Raw genomic sequence first — 25,152 nt, 5'->3', positions numbered from 1 at the left:
AGTAGTATTCAAATTAGCATGCATTCAATTATAAGCAAATACATCATCTATTTTGTCCGTACATCGTCGAATATTATCACTAATACTCCTCGAATACTATCATACATATAGCATCACTGATACATCTAGAACCGTAGCGTCCGACGGGTATCGGCGCGGGCGGTGGACACCCAAAGAGAAGGAACCATCACAGGATCATAGCTCCAGTGAGATCCCCGAAGAACCTGCCAGGTATGCTCGAACCTGCCCTCCAACGCAACCATGTAGCGACGGACGTGCTCATCCTCCTCGCTGACACGGTCACGTACCACCTCCGCGGTGTCCGGAAGCCTCGGCACCCTCACTGGCCCACGTGACCGCCACCAAACAAGGATCGGGTCAACGAAGGGCTAGCTCCTCACCAACCTACGCCCCCCGGAAGGTAGCACCTCCCAATACCAGCCGGGCGGAGCCCAGTCCCGGACAGGGCCCCTCTGATCAAGCAGGTGTCCTCCGCCGAGTCGACGACGAGGATGCGGGATAGGCATCGTAAAATGAACTAAAAAAATAAACTAGTTCTATTAATTTTCTTGCTAAAAAAAAACTATTAACACTTAAGCATATACAATAGCAAAATTAAACTATTAACACTTAAGCATATATAATAGCAAAATTAAGCAATAATCTAAGAAACACTATTAACACTTAAGCATATACACTATACAATATTTCTTCTTCTTGTAACCCTAAACTAATTTTTCCTCTTCTTCTATTATTTCTCCTCTTCTTCTACTTCTACTTCTCCTCTTCTTCTACTACTTCTCCTCTTCTCTTCTTCTACTTCTCCTCTTCTAGTTTTTCTCTTCTTCTACTTCTCCTCTTCTTCTATTTTTCCTCTTCTTCTCCTCTCCTCCTCTTCTTATTCTCCTTTTTCTTCTTTTCTTCTCCTCCTCTTCTTATTTTCCTTTTTCCTAATTCTAAATATTACTAACCCTAATAATCTAGCACAAACCTAATAACAATAGAAATTAAATGACAAAAAAATCGTTTTCTTCTTTTCTTCCTTTCTTCTCCTTTTTCTTCCTTTCTTCTCCTTTTTCTTCTTTTCTTCTCCTTTTTCTTATTTTCTTCTCCTTTTTCTTCTTTTCTTCTACTGGCCGGAGTGTTGAGGAGGAGGGGGCGGGGGGCTTACCGGCCGGAGGTGTCGACGGCGCGCGGCGAGGAGGACGCCGGCGCGCCGCGAGGAGGGCGGCGCGCGGGGGGGAGGACGGCAGGCGGCGGCGAGCAGGACGGCGGGCAGCCTGACGGCGTCGTCGAATTCGTCGTTGTGCCGCGCCGGGCAGGAGAACGAGGAAGAAGGAGAGAAGGAAATGTGATTTGGGTTGGAAATTTTCTAACTCCCGCTTATATAGGTGGATCTTTAGTCCCGGTTCGGGGCTCGATCCGGGACTAAAGACCCCCTTTAGTCCCGGGTGGAGCCACGACCAGGGACTAAAGGCCCTTCTTCGGGCAGACCAGAAGGCGGGAAGCAGGGGCCTTTAGTCCCGGTGCGGAGCTCCAACCGGGACTAAAGAGGGTCTTTAGTCCCGGGGCGTGGCTCCACCCGGGACTACAGCCCCTCCTCGGCTGCACGATAAATTTAGTCCCACCTCGCCCAGCGAGGGGGACTAACACTTGTTTATAAGCCACGTCGCAGCTTCTCCATCGAGCTCCTCTCTAAAGCAGGCTTACGGGCCTAAACTCACGGAAAATTGAAACTATGTTCGAAATTATGGAGAAAATTCAACCTGAATTCAAAGTGAGTTCACTTTGAATTTAGATTGAATTTTCTCTATAAATTCTCATATAGTTTCAATTTTTTTCTATTTTCATAATTAATAATTTTGACTATCCAAACTATTATCTATTTTTTTATTTTCAATTAAAAACTATGTTTATTAAAAATTCTTTTTGCATATTTGAGAAATTGACAAAAATATGATAATGAAAAGTGTTTGAAATTGAATAAATAATGCAAAAACTATTTTCTATTTTCAAAAGTAATTATTTTGACTATCCAAACTATTATCTATTTTGTTATTTTCAATTAAAAACTATATTTATTAAAAATTCTTTTTGCATATTTGAGAATTTGACAAAACTATGATAATGAAAAGTGATTGAAATTGAATAAACAATGCAAAACTATTTTCTATTTTCAAAAGTAATTATTTTGATTATCCAAACTATTAACTTATTTTTTTTTGAGGTAGTTGACCCTGAAATTGAAAAGCACTACAAATGAACTCTGAAAATGTTGAAATTTGGCATGCTATCATCATTTCACCCACATAGCATGTGTTAAAAAGTTGAGAGGGCTACGACAAAAACTGGATGCACTTCGTGTACCAAACGGACAATCTCTCTCGAAGTATCAGCGTTTCGAACGAGAACTCATCTCTTACAAAGGGATTTTATTTTTTTGAACTTATTTGAACTCCATACTTTTTGTGTGTTCAAAATGCACCATTCAAAGGCACATCACAAAATTTCAACAATTTCTGACTTCATTTGGTATTCTTCGTGCATTTACTTATTTTTTTTGAGGTAGTTGACCCTAAAATTGAAAAGCACTATAAATGAACTCTGAAAATGTTGAAATTTGGCATGCTGTCATCATTTCACCCACATAGCATGTGTTAAAAAGTTGAGAGGGCTACGACAAAAACTGGATGCACTTCGTGTACAAAACGGAAAATCTCTCTCGAAGTATCAGCGTTTCGAACGACAACTCATCTCTTACAAAGGGATTTCATTTTTTTGAACTTATTTGAACTACATACTTTTTGTGTGTTCAAAATGCACCATTCAAAGGCACATCACAAAATTTCAACAATTTCTGACTTCATTTGGTCTTCTTCGTGCATTTACTTTTTTTTTGAGCTAGTTGACCCTGAAATTGAAAAGCACTACAAATGAACTCTGAAAATGTTGAAATTTGGCATGCTATCATCATTTCACCCACATAGCAATCGTTAAAAAGTTGAGAGGGCTACGACAAAAACTGGATGGACTTCGTGTACAAAATGGACAATCTCTCTCGAAGTATTAGCGTTTCGAACGAGAACTCATCTCTTACAAAGGGATTTCATTTTTTGAACTTATTTGAACTCCATACTTTTTGTGTGTTCAAAATGCACCATTCAAAGGCACATCACAAAATTTCAACAATTTCTGACTTCATTTGGTATTCTTCGTGCATTTACTTATTTTTTTGAGCTAGTTGACCCTGAAATTGAAAAGCACTATAAATGAACTCTGAAAATGTTGAAATTTGGCATGCTATCATCATTTCACCCACATAGCATGTGTTAAAAAGTTGAGAGGGCTACGACAAAAACTGGATGCACTTCGTGTACAAAACGGACAATCTCTCTCGAAGTATGAGCGTTTCGAACGAGAACTCATCTCTTACAAAGGGATTTCATTTTTTTTGAACTTATTTGAACTCCATACTTTTTGTGTGTTCAAAATGCACCATTCAAAGGCACATCACAAAATTTCAACAATTTCTGACTTCATTTGGTATTCTTCGTGCATTTACTTATTTTTTTTGAGCTAGTTGACCCTGAAATTGAAAAGCACTACAAATGAACTCTGAAAATGTTGAAATTTGGCATGCTATCATCATTTCACCCACATAGCATGTGTTAAAAAGTTGAGAGGGCTACGACAAAAACCGAATGCACTTCGTGTACAAAACGGACAATCTCTCTCGAAGTATCAGTGTTTCGAACTAGTACTCATCTCTTAAAAAGGGATTTCATTTTTTTGAAGTTATTTGAACTCCATACTTTTTGTGTGTTCGAAATGCACCATTCAAAGGCACATCAAAAAATTTCAACAATTTCTGACTTCATTTGGTATTCTTCGTGCATTTACTTATTTTTTTTGAGCTAGTTGACCTTGAAATTGAAAAGCACTACAAATGAACTCAGAAAATGTTGAAATTTGGCATGTTATCATCATTTCACCCACATAGCATGTGTTAAAAAGTTGAGAGGGCTACGACAAAAACTGGATGCACTTCGTGTACAAAACGGACAATCTCTCTCGAAGTATGAGCGTTTCGAACGAGAACTCATCTCTTACAAAGGGATTTCATTTTTTTGAACTTATTTGAACTCCATACTTTTTGTGTGTTCAAAATGCACCATTCAAAGGCAGATAATAAAATTTCAACAATTTCATATATGGTGGACACTAGCTCACCTATGGTATATGGTGGACATTCTTCTTCTCTCATATATGGTGGACACTAGCTCACCTGATTTTTCAACCGTCGATGATGGTCGCTACTCCTACTTCCCCTAGTGCATAACCAATATCTAGCACAAGGAGAAGAAGGAGAAACGACCCCCCACAGCAACAGTCGACATTCTTCTTCTCTCATGTATGGTGGACACTCCCTCACCTGATTTTTCGACCGTCGATGATGGTCGCTACTCCTTCTTCCCCTAGTGCATAACAAATATCTAGCACAAAGAGAAGAAGGAGAAGCAACCCCCACAACAACAGTCGGCATTCTTCTTCTTCATGTATGGTGGACACTCCCTCACCTGATTTTTTGACCGTCGATGATGGTCGCTATTCCTTCTTTCCCTAATGCATAACAAATATCTAGCACAAGGAGAAGAAGGAAAAGCGACCCCCACAACAAAAGTGGTTCCGCTGCACGCCACGTGGGACTAATGGTCTTTCATTTTTAAATGACTGTTTTAATCAAAAACGGATCTGTTACAAAAGGGATTTCATTTTTTGAACTTATTTGAACTGAAGACTTTTTGTATATATATGTGGTCGAAATGCATGATACCATGAAGTTAGAAAGGGCTAAACCATTCAAAAGTAGCAAATGAAGTTAGAAAGGGCTAAACCATTCAAATTTGGAAACTATAATGGCACAAACAGAAACTAGACATATATAACTTGGTCCAAGCAGTACATGATACTAGTCCAAACAGTACATAATAATAGCTATCATAGATATATTATATTCGAGGTGACGCTGGCCATAGTTGACGACTCGAATTAGAAAGTCCACCTTATTCGAGGTGACGCTGGCCATAGTTGACGACTCGAATCTTGCGGTACAACTCGTATGAAACGTATGCATCTTTTGCTGCATACTCAATGTTGATACGATCAAGTGGGGCCTTCTCCCAAAGTTTGTGCTGAGACTTTGGGAAATTGGTCTTCATATCACCATATTCCTCGTCGATCAAGGCAACTGCCATATGAGCCATCGAAGTCCTGACATGTCGAAGCCTGAATACCGTTTGGAGATCAATGACGCAACCAGTTGGTATCTCAATACCGAAGCTGTACCTCATCTTCAGCTTGTCGTTCGTTATGTCAACGGTAGCAAAAGTGATGCCGCTGCGAAGGAAGTCCATGAGTTCTGGACAATGCTTGTCACTACTGCAACAGAAACAAATTAAAATGGAACAAATGTTACATACTGCTGCAATAAGGAAACATGTTTCACTACAACTAAAGAGAAAATTATCTTTAGGATTCAAATAGAACATATGCAATGGAACCTAGAGAGATCACTATAGCTATCCAATGGAACCTAGAGAGATCACTAGCTATATGCAATTTTCATGACTATGACATATCATATTGCTATCCAATGGAACCTAGAGAGATCACTAGCTATATGCAATTTTCATAACCTTGGATCAAAGAACACCGCATAAAATTGTATCACTACAACTATGATTTCAGTGGAACATATTGAACCAATCAGATTTTTCAGATTGTGGAACACTATTCCAATCAGATTGTGTTCCCTTCAACTAATCAAAATTGTTTCACTACAACTATTTGAAGCGAACCAACTATGATTCCAATGGAACATATTAAACACTAGTTGATTCTAATACGATTTTTCAGATTATGGAACACTATTCCAATTAGATTGTGTTCCCCTTCAACTAATCAAAATTGTTTCACTACAACTATTTGAAGGGAACCAACTATGATTGAAACAAATAAACTTACAATGTAATTACCTTGGATCAAAGAAAGCCTCAAAACTTACCTCGCCCATTGGAAGATCAAGACATGGTGTGCGAAGCATTGTTGGATGACGGCAACACCGCGTTGATCGGTCGTGTACTCCAGATCAAGCCCCAAGAACTTCTCATGATCCATTGCAGCGTCAAGCCATCGTTCCTTCAACTGTTCAAGAAAATACGGCATCTCCCTGCTCTCGTTCGTGTACACGACATCGAGCATGGTCGTGCCATGTGCGAGCACCTCTCCAAAGCGAGTTGGCATGGTGGAAGAAGAGAAGGGAAGAAGAGAGGAGAAGAACAGAGAGCGAGAGCGAGAGAGAAGAAGAAACAGAGAAATGGCGACTCTGCTTCGGTTCGTGCTTTTCATCGCCCGAAACGACGTGGGATGCAAACCGTTTAGGGCCTTTAGTCCCGGGTTGAGCCACCAACCGGGACTAAAGAGGTATACCAACGGTTACCACCACTACGGCAGGCCACGTGTTAGGCCTTTAGTCCCGGGTTGAGCCACCAACCCGGACTAAAGGGGGATACGAACGGTTGCCACCACCACTGCCCACCGCATAGCCCTTTAGTCCCGGTTTGGGACACGAACCGGGACTAAAGGCTCCTTACGGGCCGGGACTAAAGCCTCGAGGGAGGCATTGAGAATTGGGGTGACGTGGCCGGGCCTTTAGTCCCGGCCCAGAGGCAGGACGGGACTAAAGGGTCCCGGCCAAAGGCCCGTTTTCCACAAGTGTTTCCTTCTTCGTCCAACAAGCCCCCATGCCCGTCAAACCAGTTTCTTCCCCGTTCGAGCCATCTTAAGGGCTCTGGAGGGATTTTTTTTCCAGAAATGATGCCTCAAGTGCTTCCCACTTAGCCATGTTACCGCCGTAGCCACCAGGCCCCATAATATGGTGGTACTTCTTCTTAGCTGCATTCGTCTTATTTGTTGCATACTTTTTCAAGGCGTCCTTCGATTTCTTGTACGTCACAAATTCGGCCCGGTAGCCTTTTATCTTCTCAGAGCCGTGATCGAAATCTGGTGCAATCTTTTTTCCAGCCCCTGAATAGATCGACCATCTTCTGAAGAGCCCACTCCTTGACTTTTTTCTCTAGGGCCTCTTTTCGCCTCTTCATTTCCTCCTCATTTGGCTCCTCCTCATCTGGATCCACCTCTGACGCCGGCAGGGTGAAATGAAGCATGAGCTTTCTCCAAAGGTTTAATTTGGCTGCTGTGCCGACATATGAGACTCCTTCCTCCCTTGGCTTAATCCATTCTCGAGTAATGATAGGGATGTGGTCCCTATCAACAACTCTGCATGCCTTCACAAACTTCTGCTTTACATCCGTGGGAGCAATTGGTTGCCTGGCATTTGAGACTGTTTCGATCATGTATCTCTCACCGTCATCCAGCTTCTTGGTTGGGCCTCGTTTCGTCCGTGCTGAAGTTTTGCTCGAGCCGGAGGGCTAAAAGAAAGAGTGTTAATATATGTATATAGCAGAGGATTAATTTATATATGCACCTTGACAGAGCGGTCGGCTTCTCCCTCGTCGGCTTCTTCCTCATTGGAGCCGCCGATTCCTCCCTCGTTCGAGGCATGGGCGTCTACCTCACTGGAGCTTCTACCTCGTGTGTTGAGAGACTCATCTCCCTTGCCGGACTCGTTCAGAAACTGATCGGTGACATCGACATCGCCAACTAAAATATCATCCCCGCGGATGACACCATGCATCACGTCTTCCTGATATTCGTCTCTGCCGTGTATTGGATCCATAGTATCTACAAATTAATTAAACATAAAAAACTAAATTAACTAATAACTAAAACTCCCGCTTATATACATCGAATATTCCACTTAATTAGTGCATCATCGAATAATCCACTTAATATTATCGAATATATAATCCGGAATACATAAATAATAAATCTCTCGAATACAGTAATACATCGAATAATATACAACTGACCAACCAAGAAAGATCCGTCACTGTACTGAGGCGTGGGCGGTGGACACACAAAGAGCAGGGACCATCACCGGATCATACCCCGGGTGAGATCCATGAAGAACCTGCCAGGTACTAGAGAACCTGTCATCCAACGCCTCATGTAGCGACGGACGTGCTCGTCCTACTCCCTGACCCGGCTACGTACCTCCTCCTCTGGGGCCGGCAACCTAGGCACCGAAAGTGGCCCCGCGACCGCCACCAAAGAAGCTCCGGGTCGACGACGGGATCCCGGTTTCTCACCAAGTTGCGCGCCCCGGAAGATAACTCCTCTCAGTGCCAGCCCGACGAAGCTTAGTCCCGCACATGCTGGCGCCTATCAAGCAGGTGGTCACCACCGAGTCGACGACGAGGATGCGGGTCAGGCATCGTATGTCCTATTATTTAAATTCCTACTGTTTAATAAAGTTTTCTAAATACTTCAGTGTAAAGCGAGGACGCCAATCTGAATTTAGTACTATCTTCGAATTGTTGGAAGACAAATCTACATACTGTAAACTCCTTAGATTTGCGAAGTGTTCTTCCGTGATCACACCAGTAAAGCTATTGTCACGAAGGTCTAGAAAATTCAGATTAATAAGAGAACCTATTTCAGCGGGCACAGTTCCATTGAGAAGATTGTTGGAAAGGAGAAGTTCAGTCAAATATATCAATTTCCCAAGTGTGGCTGGTATACTTTCAGTGAGGTGATTATCGTCGAGTGCAAGGGAGGTTAGACCTGTCAAATTTCCCAAGCTCTTGTGGTATAGGTCCAACAAGGCTATTTGGGTAGAGGCTTAGCATGGTCAACCTGGTGAACTCACTGATAAAGTTCGGCATAGTCCCAGGTGTTCGTACCTAAATCCAGCACCTGCAAATGTTTCCATGTGCATTTTGGCAAACTCTTCATCAGCACTGCTATGTCTCCATTTATGCCATTTCGAGAGGAGGTCAAGGATTTCCAAACTGCAAATATTCTTAAGAAGGTTTCCTGTCAACATCATGTTCGTGTTCTCATTGCATGAAGTATCAAGGACTTGAAGGTACGTCATGTTTGCTAGTGTGTGAGGGAACTGGCCGAATAATCTGTTCTCCCTAAGATCGAGGTACTTCAGGCTTGTCGCTTTCCAAAACCAACTCGGTGTGAGTGAATGCTCAAAATCATTTGAGGACAGGTCATGTTTTTCAAGCTCTGTGAGATTAAGGTGTAGAAGTGATTGGTTTGCACTATCACGTGAACAGGAAGAAAGATCAACAACCCTCAGAGGTGGAATCATATTGAGGGTATGAGGCCAGTCAGCTATCCCTGAGAGCTTTACTCCACTCATGCTAAGGACCTTTAGAAAAGGTAGCTTCGCTAGCCAGTTGATGTTCGTCGAGTACATCCTAGAATGACTAGTTTGGGAAAGGTCGAGATACTGCAACTTAGACAGATTACTAGCTGAGAAGGCACTCTACCGATAAATGGTATGCGAGAGAGGTTTGTTGGCCCAGAACCGACGCCGAGTATTTTCCGGCGACGGTGACAATCGACGATGAAGACGAACGACTGGCTGAACTCGACGGAGTATTTTACGTCGAGATGTACTGCACCAACATAGTACAGCTAGCAAGCTAGCAAGCTGCTTGATCGATCCGAAGCATCCCACGCACGTAGCCGGCGTATAGCAACAGGCTCGTATCGAGCCTGGTTCTTTTGTTTATTGATCTCAACTCTTGGTGCTATTACAACGCAGGGGTACATGGATATTTAAAGGAGATAAGCTAGTCCTAAACTAGTCCTAGTCCAATTACAAATCCTATGCTAGGTGACTGTTCCGGTTCAACACGAACTCGGACGCCGTGGTTAACTCCAACAATCACCCCCTAAACACGATGTCCTCATTTTACAGCTTGGACGCCGATCCTTCTCCGCATCTCTGTAAACTTCTGTCGTCCCAAAGACTTGGTCAGGATATCTGCAAGCTGATCGTCGGTGCAAACGTAGTTGACTTCAATCTTGCCTTCTTCCACGCACTGTCGTATGTAGTGATACCTTATATCTATGTGCTTACTCCTGTCATGATGCACTGGATTCTTACACAGGGCAATCGCAGATTTGTTGTCAACATTGAGCACCACTCTTTCAGGTTCTTTATCTGTGAGGTCACCGAGTAGCCTTTCTAGCCACACACCTTGACCCGCTGCGGTTGCAGCTGCTATATACTCTGCTTCGCAGGACGATAATGCGACCACCTTCTGCTTTTGTGATAGCCAAGTTACTATGCTCCTGCCCAAGAAATATGCCAGACCCGAAGTACTTTTACGGTCATCCACATCTCCTGCCAGGTCGCTATCACTGTAGCCAAGTAGCTCCACCATCTCCTTCTTTTTCTCTCTCAAATAGACACAACCGAAGTTTGTTGTCCCTTTGATGTACCTGAGTATATGTTTGACAGCTGCCCAATGTTCAGTCGTGGGTGCTTCCATGAAGCGACTCACTATGCCAACGGAATAGGCCAAGTCCGGTCGTGTATTCACAAGATACCTTAGGCTTCCAACCACACTTCTATAATCCGTTGCATCAACCGCAGGGGCTTCACTCCTTTTGCTAAGTTTAAGCCGAGGCTCCATTGGAGCATAAGTTGGTTTGCAATCCTCCATGCTACAACTTTCAAGTATCTTCTTTGCATATGCCTCTTGACATATTGTGACCCCGTTCGGCTTTTGTTGTACCTCGATCCCGAGGTAGTATGTCAAGAGCCCTAGATCACTCATCTTGAATAGCTCCTTCATTTGTAGCTTGAATCTTGCAATCTCCTCTTCGTCTGCTCCAGTTATCAAGAGATCATCAACATAGATGCCCACTAAGAGACGATCCTTGCCTTTACCTCGCTTGTACATAGCATGCTCGAGTGGACTTTTCTCAAAACCAAGAGAAATCAATGTACGGTCAAGCTTGATGTTCCATGCCCGAGGAGCTTGATGTAGCCCGTACAATGCCTTGTGTAGCTTCAACACCTTGTGTTCTTCTCCTTCTTTGATGTACCCCGGTGGTTGCTTCACGTACACTTCTTCTTCCAACTCCCCGTTCAAAAATGCGGATTTTACATCCATGTGATGTAGCCTCCAAGATTCTTGAGCCGCGAGAGCTATAACTAGCCTCACCGATTCCATCCTTGTGACTGGAGCGAACACCTCCTTGAAGTCCACACCTTGCTCTTGCACGAATCCTTTAGCTACGAGCCGCGCTTTATGCTTGACCAAGTTTCCTTCAGCATCCTTCTTGACTTTGTACACCCACTTGAGCCCTATGGATTTGTGACCGTTGGGAAGATCAGCGAGCTCCCATACTTTGTTGTCTCGTATTGATCCCAACTCTTCATCCATATCACGACGCCAACACTCCTCAGTATTTGCTTCTTCAAATTTCGTCGGTTCCTCGACGCTAAGCAAACATTGTCGTCCTCTTCTTATAACTTTGACAGGATTAATAGTACGAAGTGCTTCCTCCGGATATAAATCCATCACTGGTCGAAGACGAACTGGTGTCGGCGGACGTTCCCTTGTCTCCTGTTCTGTCGAAGACGAGGAATTTTCATCTTGTGGAGTTGCCAAACTCCTGTTTTCTGGCGATTCAGGTTCTCTTCCAGGCGCAGCTCCCAGGCTGCTCCCCTGTGGTACGCAGTCACTTGATCGAGCGCTTCGAGCATTGCTTGGTGTGTTGCACGAGCCATCGCACGCATCGTCTGCCGCGTCCTGCTGCGTGCCTTCGCGCGCCTCTATCCCTGCTTTATCTGGCGCGTTCGGCTGCGCTTCGTTGTCCAGAGAATCACTCAGCGTCGTTGTAGTCTCCGGTTGATTATCGGCATGCTCGTATTCGTTGTAAACAACGTGAAAGATTTCATCAGAGATCGGGTATACCGGCTCGGTAGAGTTCCAATTCCATGACCTTGCTTCTTCAAAGACCACGTCACGAGTCACAACCACCTTATTGGTAGAGGGGTTGCACGCACGGTACGCCTTCGAGCCTGCTTCATAGCCAACCAATATCATTGGAGTACTCCGATCCGCCAACTTACTTGTATGCCCGGCCACCGTCTTCACATGCGCCACACACCCGAAAGTACGAAGATGATCAACCGCGGGCTTATGTCCGTACCATGCTTCGTACGGCGTCATCCCAACCACACTCTTGGTTGGAGCCCGGTTCAGCAAATAAACGGCCGTATTGACCGCCTCACCCCAAAACTTGCTCGGGACCCCTTTTCTCTTCATCATGCTTCGTGCCATTGCCACCACGATTTGATTTCTCCGTTCCACAACACCGTTTTGCTGCAGTGAATATGGCGCCGTAAGATACCGCTTGATCCATGTGCTTCGCAAAATTCTGTGAATTCACGAGACTTGAACTCACCCCCCCGATCGGTACGGAGGGCCTTTAGCTTGGCTTCGGATTCTACCTCGGCCGCCATCTTTACTTTCCTGAAGGCTTGCAAAGCTTGGTCCTTCGTCTTCAACAACACAATCCACATGTATCTGCTGAAGTCGTCGACGATGAGTAAGAAGTATTTGTTCCCAGGTGGGGTAGCCGGTGTAATGGGTCCGCACAAGTCTCCATGGACCAACTCAAGAGCTTTACTTGCTCTAAAGTTTCCCTCTCTCGGGAACGAGGCCCGCCTTTGTTTCCCAACAAGGAAACCGTCGCACACTTGCTCAACATGATCAATGCACGGTAGGCCACGTACCATCTCCTTTTGTCCAAGTTGCCGAAGAGCCTGGAAATTTAGATGACCGTAGCGCGCGTGCCACTTCCATGCCGAGTCCTCCATGCTTGACAAGAGACATACTGGATCCACACGATCCAAGTTGAGGACGTAGAGTCTGTTTGGCGACCTCTGCACCTTCATGATCAGCATCCTCTGACGGTCATACCCCCATAGATAGCCATCTTTGAGCACAATCTTGCAACCACGCTCCTCGAGCTGGCCAAGACTTATGATGTTGCTCTTTAGCTTGGGAATATAGTACACATCTGTGAGTACCTTGTGACCGCCATTCTTCAGCTCAAACAGGACAGTACCTCGCCCTGTGATGTCAACGGTCCGCCCGTCACCGAACCGAACCGTGCCTCCAACCGAGAGATTTAGCTCAGAAAACTGGTCCTTGTCACCGGTCATGTGGTTGCTTGCTCCCGTGTCGAGGTACCACACGTGCCTCGCCGTGTTCACCCTCTTCTTGTCATGAAGGTAAACCTTCTCTTCGTCGAGCGAGACAACCTCGGTAGCCGGTGCCTTCGGAGCTGGACCATCCTCGTCCATAAGCTCGCATACTTCGACCATGAGCATCATATCGCTATCATCGCCTCCCTTGGCCATGAGAGCTTTTTCCTTCGGTGGACTCTTGCAATCAGACTTGAAGTGACCGAGGATTCCACAATTGTGACACCTTACTTTTTTTATGTCAAATTTTCTCCTTGGTTTTCTAGCCTTTTCTTCCTGTCCAGCGAGGTCCTTTTTCGCCGGGCTTTGCTTCTCCTTTGCTTTACTACCGCTTGTGGATCCACCTTGCTTTCCTTTCGACAGGGCCATCCATTGCGCCATTGTAAGCATGAGATGCTCACTCTCCTTCGAATCGCCGAAGCTGAGACGAATTCTCTCGTTGTGGGCCTTGAACCTTCCGACGAGATCCTCGACCGTGAGAGTGTTCAGGTCAAGACATTGCTCGATCGATGTGACGATTTGGATGTAGCGTGCCGGCGCGACGCGCAAAAATCGTCGGACGATCGCAACTTCTTCTAGAGTTGAATCATAGTCGCGTATGCCGTTGACGAGGGTCTTGAGACGGGAGGCAAACTGATCAACCGTCTCGCTTTCCTCCATCTTCAGGCACTCGTAGCTTCTCATGAGGGACTGAAGGTGTGCTTCCTTGACACGGTCATGACCCTGGTGCAGGATCTTGATGGTCTCCCATGCCTCCTTCGCCGTTTTCTTTCCGACGAGGTGTTGCAGCACATCCTTCGGCATGGCGGAGTAGATCGCCGTTAACGCCTGACGATCCGTCCGGTACTTTGCCGCGCCCTTCGCGTACTCGGCGCCGCCGGGATCGACAGCTTCCCAGAATTCCGCTCCCTCCATCGCGACCTCCATGTTCATCGCCCATAGTGCGTAGTCCTCTCGATCCAGCCGGGGGAATTGCGACCCCCCAACCATCGGCATCGGTGCTCTAGCTCCCGCCACAACAATCTCCTTGCCCGGGTTTGACATGATCCTTCGATTGCTTTTCGAAGATCACGTCAATAAACCAAGCTCTGATACCAATTGTTGGCCCAGAACCGACGCCGAGTATTTTTTGGCCCAGAACCGACGCCGAGTATTTTCCGGCGACGGTGACGATCGACGACGAAGACGAACGACTGGCTGAACTCGACGGAGTATTTTACGTCGAGATGTACTGCACCAACATAGTACAGCTAGCAAGCTAGCAAGCTGCTTGATCGATCCGAAGCATCCCACGCACGTAGCCGGCGTATAGCAACAGGCTCGTATCGAGCCTGGTTCTTTTGTTTATTGATCTCAACTCTTGGTGCTATTACAACGCAGGGGTACATGGATATTTAAAGGAGATAAGCTAGTCCTAAACTAGTCCTAGTCCAATTACAAATCCTATGCTAGGTGACTGTTCCGGTTCAACATGAACTCGGACGCCGTGGTTAACTCCAACAAGGTTAAGGTATCTTAAGTTCCCCATGGAGCCCAGTAAATGAAGAATTTGGTTATTTGGCCCTAGCAAACAATTCATGCTGAGGTCCAGATGCTCTAGATGTTTCAGGGAAAGCAGAGAATGACTTACATCGCCGAACAAAAAATTGTCATGCTGACATGGATCATAGTAGCCCCAGGGGTTGCGCTCCGCATCCGGATTGCGAAGGTGAAGCTTGACGACATGGTCATTTTGATTGTTGCAACTGATGCCTCTCCACCGGCAGCAATCTTGGCCGTGCCATGTGGCGAGGAGGTTGGTGTTGTCGCTTGTAATGCACTTTTTGAAAGAGAGCAAGGCTGCCCTCTCGGACGGGATGCAGCCGCGGGCATGGGCATGCTGATGCTGGGGTTCTAGTGCACCATTTGTGAAGAATGAAAAGATGCTTATGATGATGAGAGCGAGCATGAGATATATATGGCGATAATACTAGCCTCACCGAGTCTACAGTCAAAGTCCTTCATGGCCCTATTCAATCGTACAAATTTTTGTGGCCTGGGTGTGACGGGAGTCACCCATCACTCCTAGTTGCCTGACTAATTTTTTGTTTTGTGTATATGTGGTCAAACTCAATTGGTCCTGTGTATGTGTGGCGTGCACTCGGCTAGTTACTATTCCAAACCTGACCAATTTTCTGTTTTGCAAATTTCGTTGGAACTCTGAAGTTTTGAAGTTGATAAACAATACTGCCTTCGTTTTTATATAATTCGTATATTAGCTTTGATTGAACTCAAACTTTATAAAGTTTGACCAAGTTTGTAGAAAACAATATAAACATTTACGCAACAAATTTATATGATGTGAAAATATATGCCATGATGAATCCAACGGTACAGATTTAGTGGTGTATATGTTTATATATTTTTCTACAAGCTTGTTGAAAGTATAGAAAGTTTAACTTTAGATAAACCGAATACGTGGAGTAAATAAAAGGGTTAATTATGAGATTGCCCACAATGGTGTCTATATAATCAGTTTTGCCCTCTATTTTGCCATCAGTTGCGAATCGTGTTCATTTTTGTTTCTAGTCTGTGAGCAAGAACTCGTTCTGTGACTATTTCCGTCTCCATCAGGTCAAAGTATTTGACTCGGCTCTTACATGTGGGACCAGGCGGCAAATGGAAAAGTGCTACACGATCAAACTTCTGGGACCCAGTAGAGAGATGTTGCTCTCGTGGCTTCTGGGGCACAGCAAAGAGTTGTTGCTCACGTGGCTTGTGGGACCCAGTAGTAAACCATTGCTATCCGTGGGTGTGCGATAAAAGCGGCGGTGGAACGCACCCCCGGAGCTCGCAGAGCAGCAATCAGCCGAGCGGGGGACAGGGATGGAGGCGGACACACGCACACGTCGAGCGGGGGACGGGTTGGAGCCGACTCAAACGGATAAGAAGTGGACATATAGGGTGCGTTTGTTTGGGTCGACTCATTGGAGTTGCTCATATGTCTCTCTCTCTCTCCAATTATTATGTATCTTCACATCTCCAGGTAGGTTTAAAATTATGGATAAATAAGTTTTGCTTGGTGTTTCTAGAAAAAAACATACTTTTGATTCAAATATTAAAAATATATATATTTTTACATTAATTTAGAAAAAATCATCAATAATTTCATAATATTCAAAAATTATAATAATTAATTTTTGGGTCAATAGCTCATGTGTGACACCTTTGAGACGAATTGGATGGAGTGCGACGTAGTTGACGAAAATAGCTCTTGTGCGACAACTTTGTAGCCAACTATAGCTCCAATGCGACATGGTCGTGTTTAACCATGAAATGCAAAACACGATGGGTTAGCGGTTTGAGTTATGACATGCGGGACCCATCAATTATCCATATTAATCTGTGGCCCACCACTTACTCACATGCGTGCGGGACTCACAACTTATCCACATAAGCATGCCCATGCTCATTAGCGTGCCCCGACCCGAGCCAACCACGAGCCCGAGCTAGCCCACATCCCATTGCTTGCCCTTCCTCTTTCCTTTCCCCCACCTTGTTCTTCCTCTTCTCTGACAACGAAGCGCGCCGCGGGCGAGTGCGCCGCCGACGAGTGATGTCTAGCTCGACTTCGGCCTCCCGACAATCATGGCCGCTGGGTGATTACCTGGTCGACGTTGTCTCTCGTGGCTCCATCTCGTTCAGGCCAACGCCGCCCCATCGCCGCTCCCAATCCCACCCACCTCCACAATCTGGATCCCGTGGAAGACAGGGGCAAACAGAGGCTCACCTGGTTAGATCTAACTCAAGACGGAGGTGAATGGTGCCAAATATACACCAAATGCGCAACCCCGGCAGTGAACGAAAGCCCCGCCGCCGACGACGACGAGAACGAAGATTAGAGCAGCAGCAAGAAGTAGGGAGAAGCGGGGAGAAGAAGACGTTCATTTAGGCGGGGAATCGATGCATTGCCAAGTGGGACCCACCACCAGCCGCGCTGATTAGTTTGACCCCCTGTTTTTACCTTAACCGCAGTTTCGTTGACGGTCGGACCCGTGTTTTAACTATCTGGTCGCATTAGGGCTATTATTGCCATGTAAGACGGCGCACACGAGCCATTTCTGACAAGTATCTCGCATTCCTTCCAATTCATATGAAATGTGTCGCACGGGAGCTATTGATCCTTAATTTTCAGACCACTTGAAAATATTTTTGATGACTATTTCATAAACAATTTAATTTAAAAAAATATGTGATTTCACATATTGGAAATAATTAGTTTCAAATATTGAAATAACTGGTTTCACACATTGAAATAAAATTAAAAAACAGTTTCGGATATTGAACTAAACTGTTCCACACAAATATTTAACCAAGTGCACATATCACAGATCTCAATTTCGTAAATCACAAATATCAATTTTGCTAATCATTATTTCAATAAGATTTCAGACGACCTGCAGTTGGCCATTCCCCCTTTTATGATAGTTGTGTGGCACTGTATATTTGACCTAGATTGACCCGATTTCGTAAATCGAGGGACGGCCTTTGAGGCACAAGTAGTAGTGTGGCGGCACGCAATTAACGCATTTGATTATTGTTACTAGCATAAGGCTCGCCATAGTGGGATTAACTTAGGTAGTATGATGTTTTTGGAACTAGCAAATATGCTAATGTGGCACACAATTAAAGATGAGAGAAAGTTAAAGTAACATCGATAGATACCGTAACATGTTAAATACTATACTATTATGTGTCATGCATGCTAATAAATAAGGTAATATATGATACTAGTTTATGATACTATGCACTACAAATAGTACCATACAATAATATCATATACATGATACTACTATATGATACTCCCACTATGATCAACCTAAGTACTTCCTCCGTCATGGTTTAGAAGACACAGTTAGACTTGCGTGCGTTTCCAAAATAGACAAAGATTAAGTCACGTTGCATTTACTCCTAGCAGCTAATTAGTACTTCGTTGTAATACTTCTATATGCATGCGTAGTGTGAATGCTTTTTTTGAACTCATTTCACAGTCAATCAATAATCATCTAGGTCCTAGAGAATTAACATGCACGCCTTCTAAAGCTGCTCATAGTGAAGAGTAACATATAGTAGTATCATGCATATGTTACTATTATATGACACTACCTTTATTGTGCATAGTAACATAAACTCATATCATAGGTGATCTTATTTATTAACATGCATGACACATAGTAGCATAGCATTTAACATGTTACGGTATCTACCTATGTTACTCTAATCCTCTCTCTTCTTTAATTACTTGCTACACCACCATATTTACAATCCAAAGACTATATTACTAGCTATGATACTCCACCATGGCCAGCCTAAACCGTGACGGAGGGAGTACTTGAGAACGTGAATCTCGTAGCTGCATGTCCTAATCTACTCGCTGGTAGCGATCGATAGGTGGTCCACGTACGGAGTTTTACATACATTTACAGGCTGTATTGATCTGGCACAGCTCACTGTGTCCGTCCGTTTGTACGTGCCGTCATTGATCGGGCACAGCTTATTGTCAGTGCATCCATGTGGCAATTAATTGGCCTCTCTCGTTTGAACATGCATGACCAGAAGAAAAGATCTAGCCACGCAGCTGGTAGAGTGCAGCAATGTCGTTGTCCCGATCTGCTAGCCATTGATGGAGTCGGGCCACTCGTCGTTAGCTGGTCGAACCGTACATTTCACTAGCCTACATATGACGCAGATTGCACATGAGGTGCTACACAGTCTAGTCAGATGGTTTTCATGCCGGGTAAAAACATATTAAAGCGTGTGGTAGTTCTTCATAAAACCCTGTAAAAAATTCACTCTTAGAAACTAGATAGGGTTAACTTTAAGATGGATTTCGAGAAGGCATGTGATAAGATCAAATGACCATTCCTACAACAGGCATTACGTATGAAGGGGTTCAAGGAAGTATGAAGGAGACATGTTCAATCCTTTGTAAAAAAGGGAGTGTTGGTATCAAAGTCAATGATGACATTGGCCATTTCTTTCAAACACTCAAAGGTCTCCGGCAGAGAGATCCAATGTCACCCATCCTATTTAACGTAGTTGTTCATATGTTGGTGATTCTAATAAGAAGGTCTAAACAAGAAGACCAGGTAGGTGGACTGGTGCCGCATCTGATGGATGATGGTGTGTCTATCCTACAATATGCCGATGATATTATTCTATTTATGGAACATGACGTAGCAAAAGTCAAAAATAACAAACTTATACTCTGTCTATTTAAACAAATTGTTACGTTTAAAAATTAATTTTCATAAAAATAAGCTGTTTTGCTTTGGAAAAATGCCAAGATGAACAGCTTCTCGGATACCAGCACCCCTATCACATGATACCCTCTCCTTAGCCACAAGAAAGGTGGGGTGTAGACACGTAATTAATGGATTGATCAAGTGGATTTCGTCGTCATGTACGTGTGCACTTCATCTTCACTGTGTACCCGTGCTGCAGTCTTAAGTGGGAGAACGTGCAGTCTCGTGAATGCATGTACGGGCTTTTGTCGAGCTGTCTAGTCACGTACTAGTCCTTATCCACGCATATGTGCTAGAGAGCCGCCATGTGTGCTCGCATGTATAGCGATTTACACGCGTTAGGTAACCCCGTCGGTGTCACGAGGCTACATATACTACTGTCTGGTACCTACCCAGATCCAAACCCACAAGAGCAAGCTCAGTCATGGGGACGATGAAGCGATGCATGGTTCCTGGCATCCTGCTGATGCTTGCGCTGCAGGCAGCCCTGCTGGTCGCCGGCGACGAGGTGGGCTCCATTCTCCTGCCGAGCCAGGGCCAAGGTATGTACGTACGCGTGCGCCAACCTCCTTTTTCTTTCTCTAGCTAGCTAGTTCATGGCGGCCTCATGCATGCATGCGTCCACGAAGAAACTGATGAACCGAGGGCTTGCGCGCGGTTGCAGGCGAAGCAGCTGCCATGGCGGCGGGCAAGAAGAGGCCGTGGAAGTGCTGCGACCAGGCGGTGTGCACCAGGTCCATCCCGCCGATCTGCACCTGCATGGACCAGGTCTTCGAGTGCCCCAAAACCTGCAAGTCCTGCGGGCCGTCCATGGGCGACCCATCCCGCCGGATCTGCCAGGATCAGTACGTCGGCGACCCAGGGCCCATCTGCCGGCCGTGGGAGTGCTGCGACAAGGCTATCTGCACCAGGTCCAACCCGCCGACGTGCCGCTGCGTCGACGAGGTCAAAAAGTGTGCTCCGACGTGCAAGACCTGCCTGCCGTCCAGGTCGCGCCCTTCCCGTCGCGTCTGCATCGACAGCTACTTTGGGCCCGTCCCGCCCCTATGCACGCCCCGGGAGGACGTTGCCGCCGGCGGTAACTAGGTACCGCATGCACGCGCGTTGGTCACCCGATCAACGCCCGGCCGTCGAGTGTCCTCCTGCCCTGCTGCAGCACCAGCAGCGTGTAAGAATAAAATAAAATGGATGGCCGGCCTCCTAATGCCAATTATGAGTAAGACATCATGGCAATGTTTAATCTTTATGAATGAGCGGTGGGTGCGTGTTTTTTCGATCTCATACAGTCTTCTTTCTCAAGTCCTTTCCCAAAGCATCGTCCCTCTCAGCATCGTCTGTTTTCAACAGACGCGGTAAAAAATAAATTTACAGCATACAGTAAATTTTAACCTGATTTGCCGACTTCAGTGAATGTTGAAAAATAAAATTTGCCATCGGTAGATGTATATAGCATATTTTTAAGCGATATATAGCATAGTTTTTAATAAACAATGCATAATATAGATAGCCTATAGAAAACCGATAAAAAGATAAAGAAACTACTCGTCGGAATTCATTTCTTTGTCATGATAAAGACGTCAGCCCAACATTCATTATCGGAGAACCAAGTCGGCAATTCCTTCAAGTTCATCTGAAAAGAGTACGGTTTCATTCCGCGTACGTCTATCTTCATAATAGGTGGCTTGCTCGGCCCTCGCATTCGTCCAGGACGTCATGTAGGAACTGGCGGCGCAACTCCGTCATAGCATGCTCGTCCATCTCAACAATGCTGAGGCAACGCTCCCGTCTCCGGTTTCGGTAACAGCTCGTCCATCTCAACAATGCTGAGGCAACGCTCCCGCCTCCGGTTTCGGTAACGGTCCTCGGTGACAACCCGTGAACGAGACACGAGGTTTTGCGCCCACTCCAGCGTCATTAGCTCAAGGAAATTCATCTCCCTACGAGGCCCGTTGAGGCGCCATGCTGCCGCGTCGTACTCGCGGACGGTATTGTCGACGGCGTCGAACATGCCGAGGCCGAGCCGCATGTCGCTGGAGCGGATCTCGACGTAGAAGGTGTCAGAGGGGCGCGTGGCGAGGAAAGAGGCGAGTAGAAGAACGTGTGGTCGAGCGATGTATTTATAGGGCGCGCCGAGCGTTGTATGCCAAATCTACCTAGGGGAGGGCCGCCTTCTCTCATGAACGTCAATTTTCCCACATACGCGTCGGATTATTCCGCGACCGTTGGAGCACGCGCAACCGTCATGCGTGCGTTAAAATACTATTTTTCCTCGTGCGTGGTGTTTGCAGCTGCTATTAAAGATGCTCAATCCAATACTTTCTCTGTTTGTAACTAAAAAACATTTAGATCAATACTTTCTCTGTTTGTAAATAAAAAACATTTAGAGATCTTAATACGGATTACATACTAAATGTAGATTTACTCATTTTATTTTACATATATATTCTATATTAAAATCTTTAAAAAATTTATATATAGAAACGGAGGGAGCACACTATTTCTTAAAGGTTGCATCGAAATATCTTTTCTTATGTTCTGTACTTTGATCTTCTTTCCAACTGTCCGGCCTTTTCCCAAAATGTCCTCTCCGTTTCGTGAAAATTGAAGGTAAATGAGGCATTAGAATTGATATTAATGTGCAAAACATGATTGATAAAAATTAAATTATCACTAAAACTAGTGTAGTAGAATGGACGTATCAATGGTCGCAGATTGAGCAGGGCGCACACTCAGACCGCACTGGCGCGAGTGATGGCTATTTTTTTTAAATAATACATTTTTAATAAATTTGAAAAATATTACATAGGTTTAAAAAGTTTAAAAGTAACACACCACCGGCTTCACCAAAGCCGTCTCGCTCCAGTCGGCCTCGCCGTAGCCGATTAGTGTCTGCCGGCTTTGGCTAGGCCGATAGGCCACTCGGTCTTCCATGCTGCCTTCAATCGGCTTTGGCTAGGTCAATTAATACTAATCGATTTTGCCGTGACCAATTAGTATTAACTAGTCGTCCACCCGTGCATTTGCACGGGCTAGTTATTATATACAACTTCAGCACTATGCGTGAGATATCATTAAATGAATTATTTTTCCACTCCTCCTACTGAGAAAACATAAGAAATTGTAGTATTGGTAAACCATGTACACATAAGTTATTTTATTTAACAAAAATATATGAAAATGACTACTCTATGTTAACTATTTTCGTAATTGTTACCCAATATATATCATGGAGATAATAATTTAATGAATCAATGAAATCTATATCACATACATAATTATTTTCTATTTCAAGAATAATTTGGTAAATTTGCACATCTTTGCATTTAATTAAAGTGAAACTTCAACAATTGACAAAATTAAAGAAGACCTTCATTACGAAGTTCGAAATAATATAGAATGCTAATACTGAGTTAGTTAATTATCCAATAATTAAAAAGTCAACACATCCAAATTTATGAATCTACAGTGCACTCATAAACCTTTCATGTATAGCTTTCGCTTTGATTGTGTCAACAGTAACACCCCATTAATAGATGGATCATTGTTATTCAAAACTAACGACGAAGGCTGACACCAAGTTATCAAACTTTATGTATGTCAAATAAACAAACAATATAATTGTACGTTTGTTCCATTCAATTTTGTTTAGAGACAAAACCATTTTGTTTAGTAATAATTTATCATTTCAGTTGAAGTGATGCAAAGTCTAACATGTCTATCTCCAACAGTGTATTAGCATTTGGTACAAACAAACAAACAGTAGCACCATGTATATAGAAAATATAGCACCATTAGTTCTTGCAAGATGCAGATATGCAATTGGATAACCGGATGATCATAAAACTAATCGATCAACGTGATGAAAATCATACAGTTTCAGCGTGTTACAAGACAGAGAGTAGTCTTAACAAACCATGCTGTGCTCAAAAATGACTAATCCAGATTCAAACGAAATTAGAAGAGCTGTTCTAGTCCACACTGTCCAAGTATATATGTCACACATTTGTGAATTGGATGACACAATTGGATTGCAGAGCACTTTGAAATTCTACCGGCCCATCTAGCTAATGCAATTTTTTCTTTCCCTGAAATACATATATAAATATGTAGGTCAGGAACTAAGGAACGTTCATAACAAAATCCCACTAAAGATACCCCTAGTCTATACTTGCTCATTAGAGACCAAATATCAAATTGCAGGACCCAAACATAAAAATTCCCAAAGCGAAAAACATAATCTGTTTATGTTCCTTGCAGACCGGGAGGCACGACATGTGATGTTAACAGTCGCAACGTTAGAACGGGTGGGGATGTGAGGTTGAGTTTGATGCCGGATAGATCTACCGTGAACATATCGAAGAGAGGTGATTATATCTTTATAGCAATGTAGTTTATGAACCTCCTCGCTATTGTTAAAGCCGCTGACGAAGATACAGAAATCGGACCACCTGCCAGACATGTGTATCGTTGATGTAGTAAGCCATATTCCTAATGCTATGCATATCCATCTTCCTCTACTGCCTCCATGCCTCGTGATGGATGAGGGCATCAGGATTGGACGTGCGTGGAGGAGCATGTGTACTGATGCTTTGCTTCGAGAGCCCCACATGATTCCAAAATCTGTTTATGATTTTTGATATTGTCCTACCTCTTTTTCTATTGTTAGACAATGTTTTTGACCCATGACAAGTTTGATTAGTGATTTCTAAGACTATGTATGAAAATATGACTGTAATTAGGCAACGCATGGAACTAATAACATGTACGACCTGAAAAAAATGTAGGACCTGAGATATCTTCTAGGTCTCCATAGAATACAGGACTCCTTTCTTTTACGTGAGAAAATGGGACTCCTTGATCAGGAGAAAGAATATAGAAGAAGGAACGGTACAAATCTACCATAGAGGATTATGTGTGCGGATAACCTGAATAAAATGAACATGCACGCCCAAAGCTACATATTAACTCTCCGTATGAAAATAAGAGTCCTTGATCGGGCCTTTTTTTGTCTATTTCATTAAAAATTAATTATACTGATCAGTTGTACATCAAATCTGATCGTCATAACTCGGTCCCATTAAATTAACGGCTGTAGTTTTTTTAATAACATGGTAATTTCTTTGAGTCTCTAATTAGTAAGTTAATTAATTATAGATTAAATCTGGCCGTTATAACTCGGTCTCATCAGATTAACGGCTCTAATTTTCTAATTAACGTGATAATTTTTTGGGAGTCTCTAATTAGTATAAGTATAGATTGGTCACTACGAAGCTGATAGCTGCATGCACTCTCTTTTTTTCCTACATAGCTACGTATTTTTTATGACCAGAATAGCAGAATAGCCGCTCTATAATTTTTTCCCGCCATAATTTCCCACGTTTTTAACTTCCCGTCATAAGTTCTTGCTTCTAACTTCATGCCATCATTTCCTACTTCTTAGCTCAAGAGATCGAGGGTTCCCTTGCCTCCTTTAACCCTTTAAAATCCAACCACGATGGAAAACAGGGAAGAAATCGGTTGATTTTTTGTAGAAAAATCGGGCATGGAAGAGGGTAGAGGGAAAGGAAGAAAGAAAAAAGAAGAGGAGAGAGGAGGAAGAAGGGGGCAGGGACAGCCGAGGGTGAGCAGGGCCTTATAGTGCACGAAGTATTTATTACCTCC

The 25,152-nt window shown here is 44.1% G+C and overlaps 1 protein-coding gene across 1 annotated transcript; it reads left to right on the top strand.

Annotated features, from left to right (window-relative positions):
* Positions 1-19,854: 19,854 nt before the first annotated feature.
* Positions 19,855-20,737, top strand: LOC123442449 (Bowman-Birk type trypsin inhibitor). The gene is made up of 2 exons (XM_045118496.1): positions 19,855-20,033; positions 20,156-20,737. The coding sequence occupies exons 1-2, from the start codon at positions 19,916-19,918 to the stop codon at positions 20,575-20,577; spliced, it is 540 nt and encodes a 179-aa protein (XP_044974431.1). The 5' UTR covers positions 19,855-19,915; the 3' UTR covers positions 20,578-20,737.
* Positions 20,738-25,152: the final 4,415 nt, after the last annotated feature.

Source organism: Hordeum vulgare, chromosome 3H (genome assembly GCF_904849725.1).
Source record: "Hordeum vulgare subsp. vulgare chromosome 3H, MorexV3_pseudomolecules_assembly, whole genome shotgun sequence".
In the NCBI taxonomy this organism is placed as follows: Eukaryota; Viridiplantae; Streptophyta; class Magnoliopsida; order Poales; family Poaceae; genus Hordeum; species Hordeum vulgare.
The sequence above is the reverse complement of the archived record's forward strand: the minus strand, read 5'-3'. Positions and strand labels throughout refer to the sequence as shown.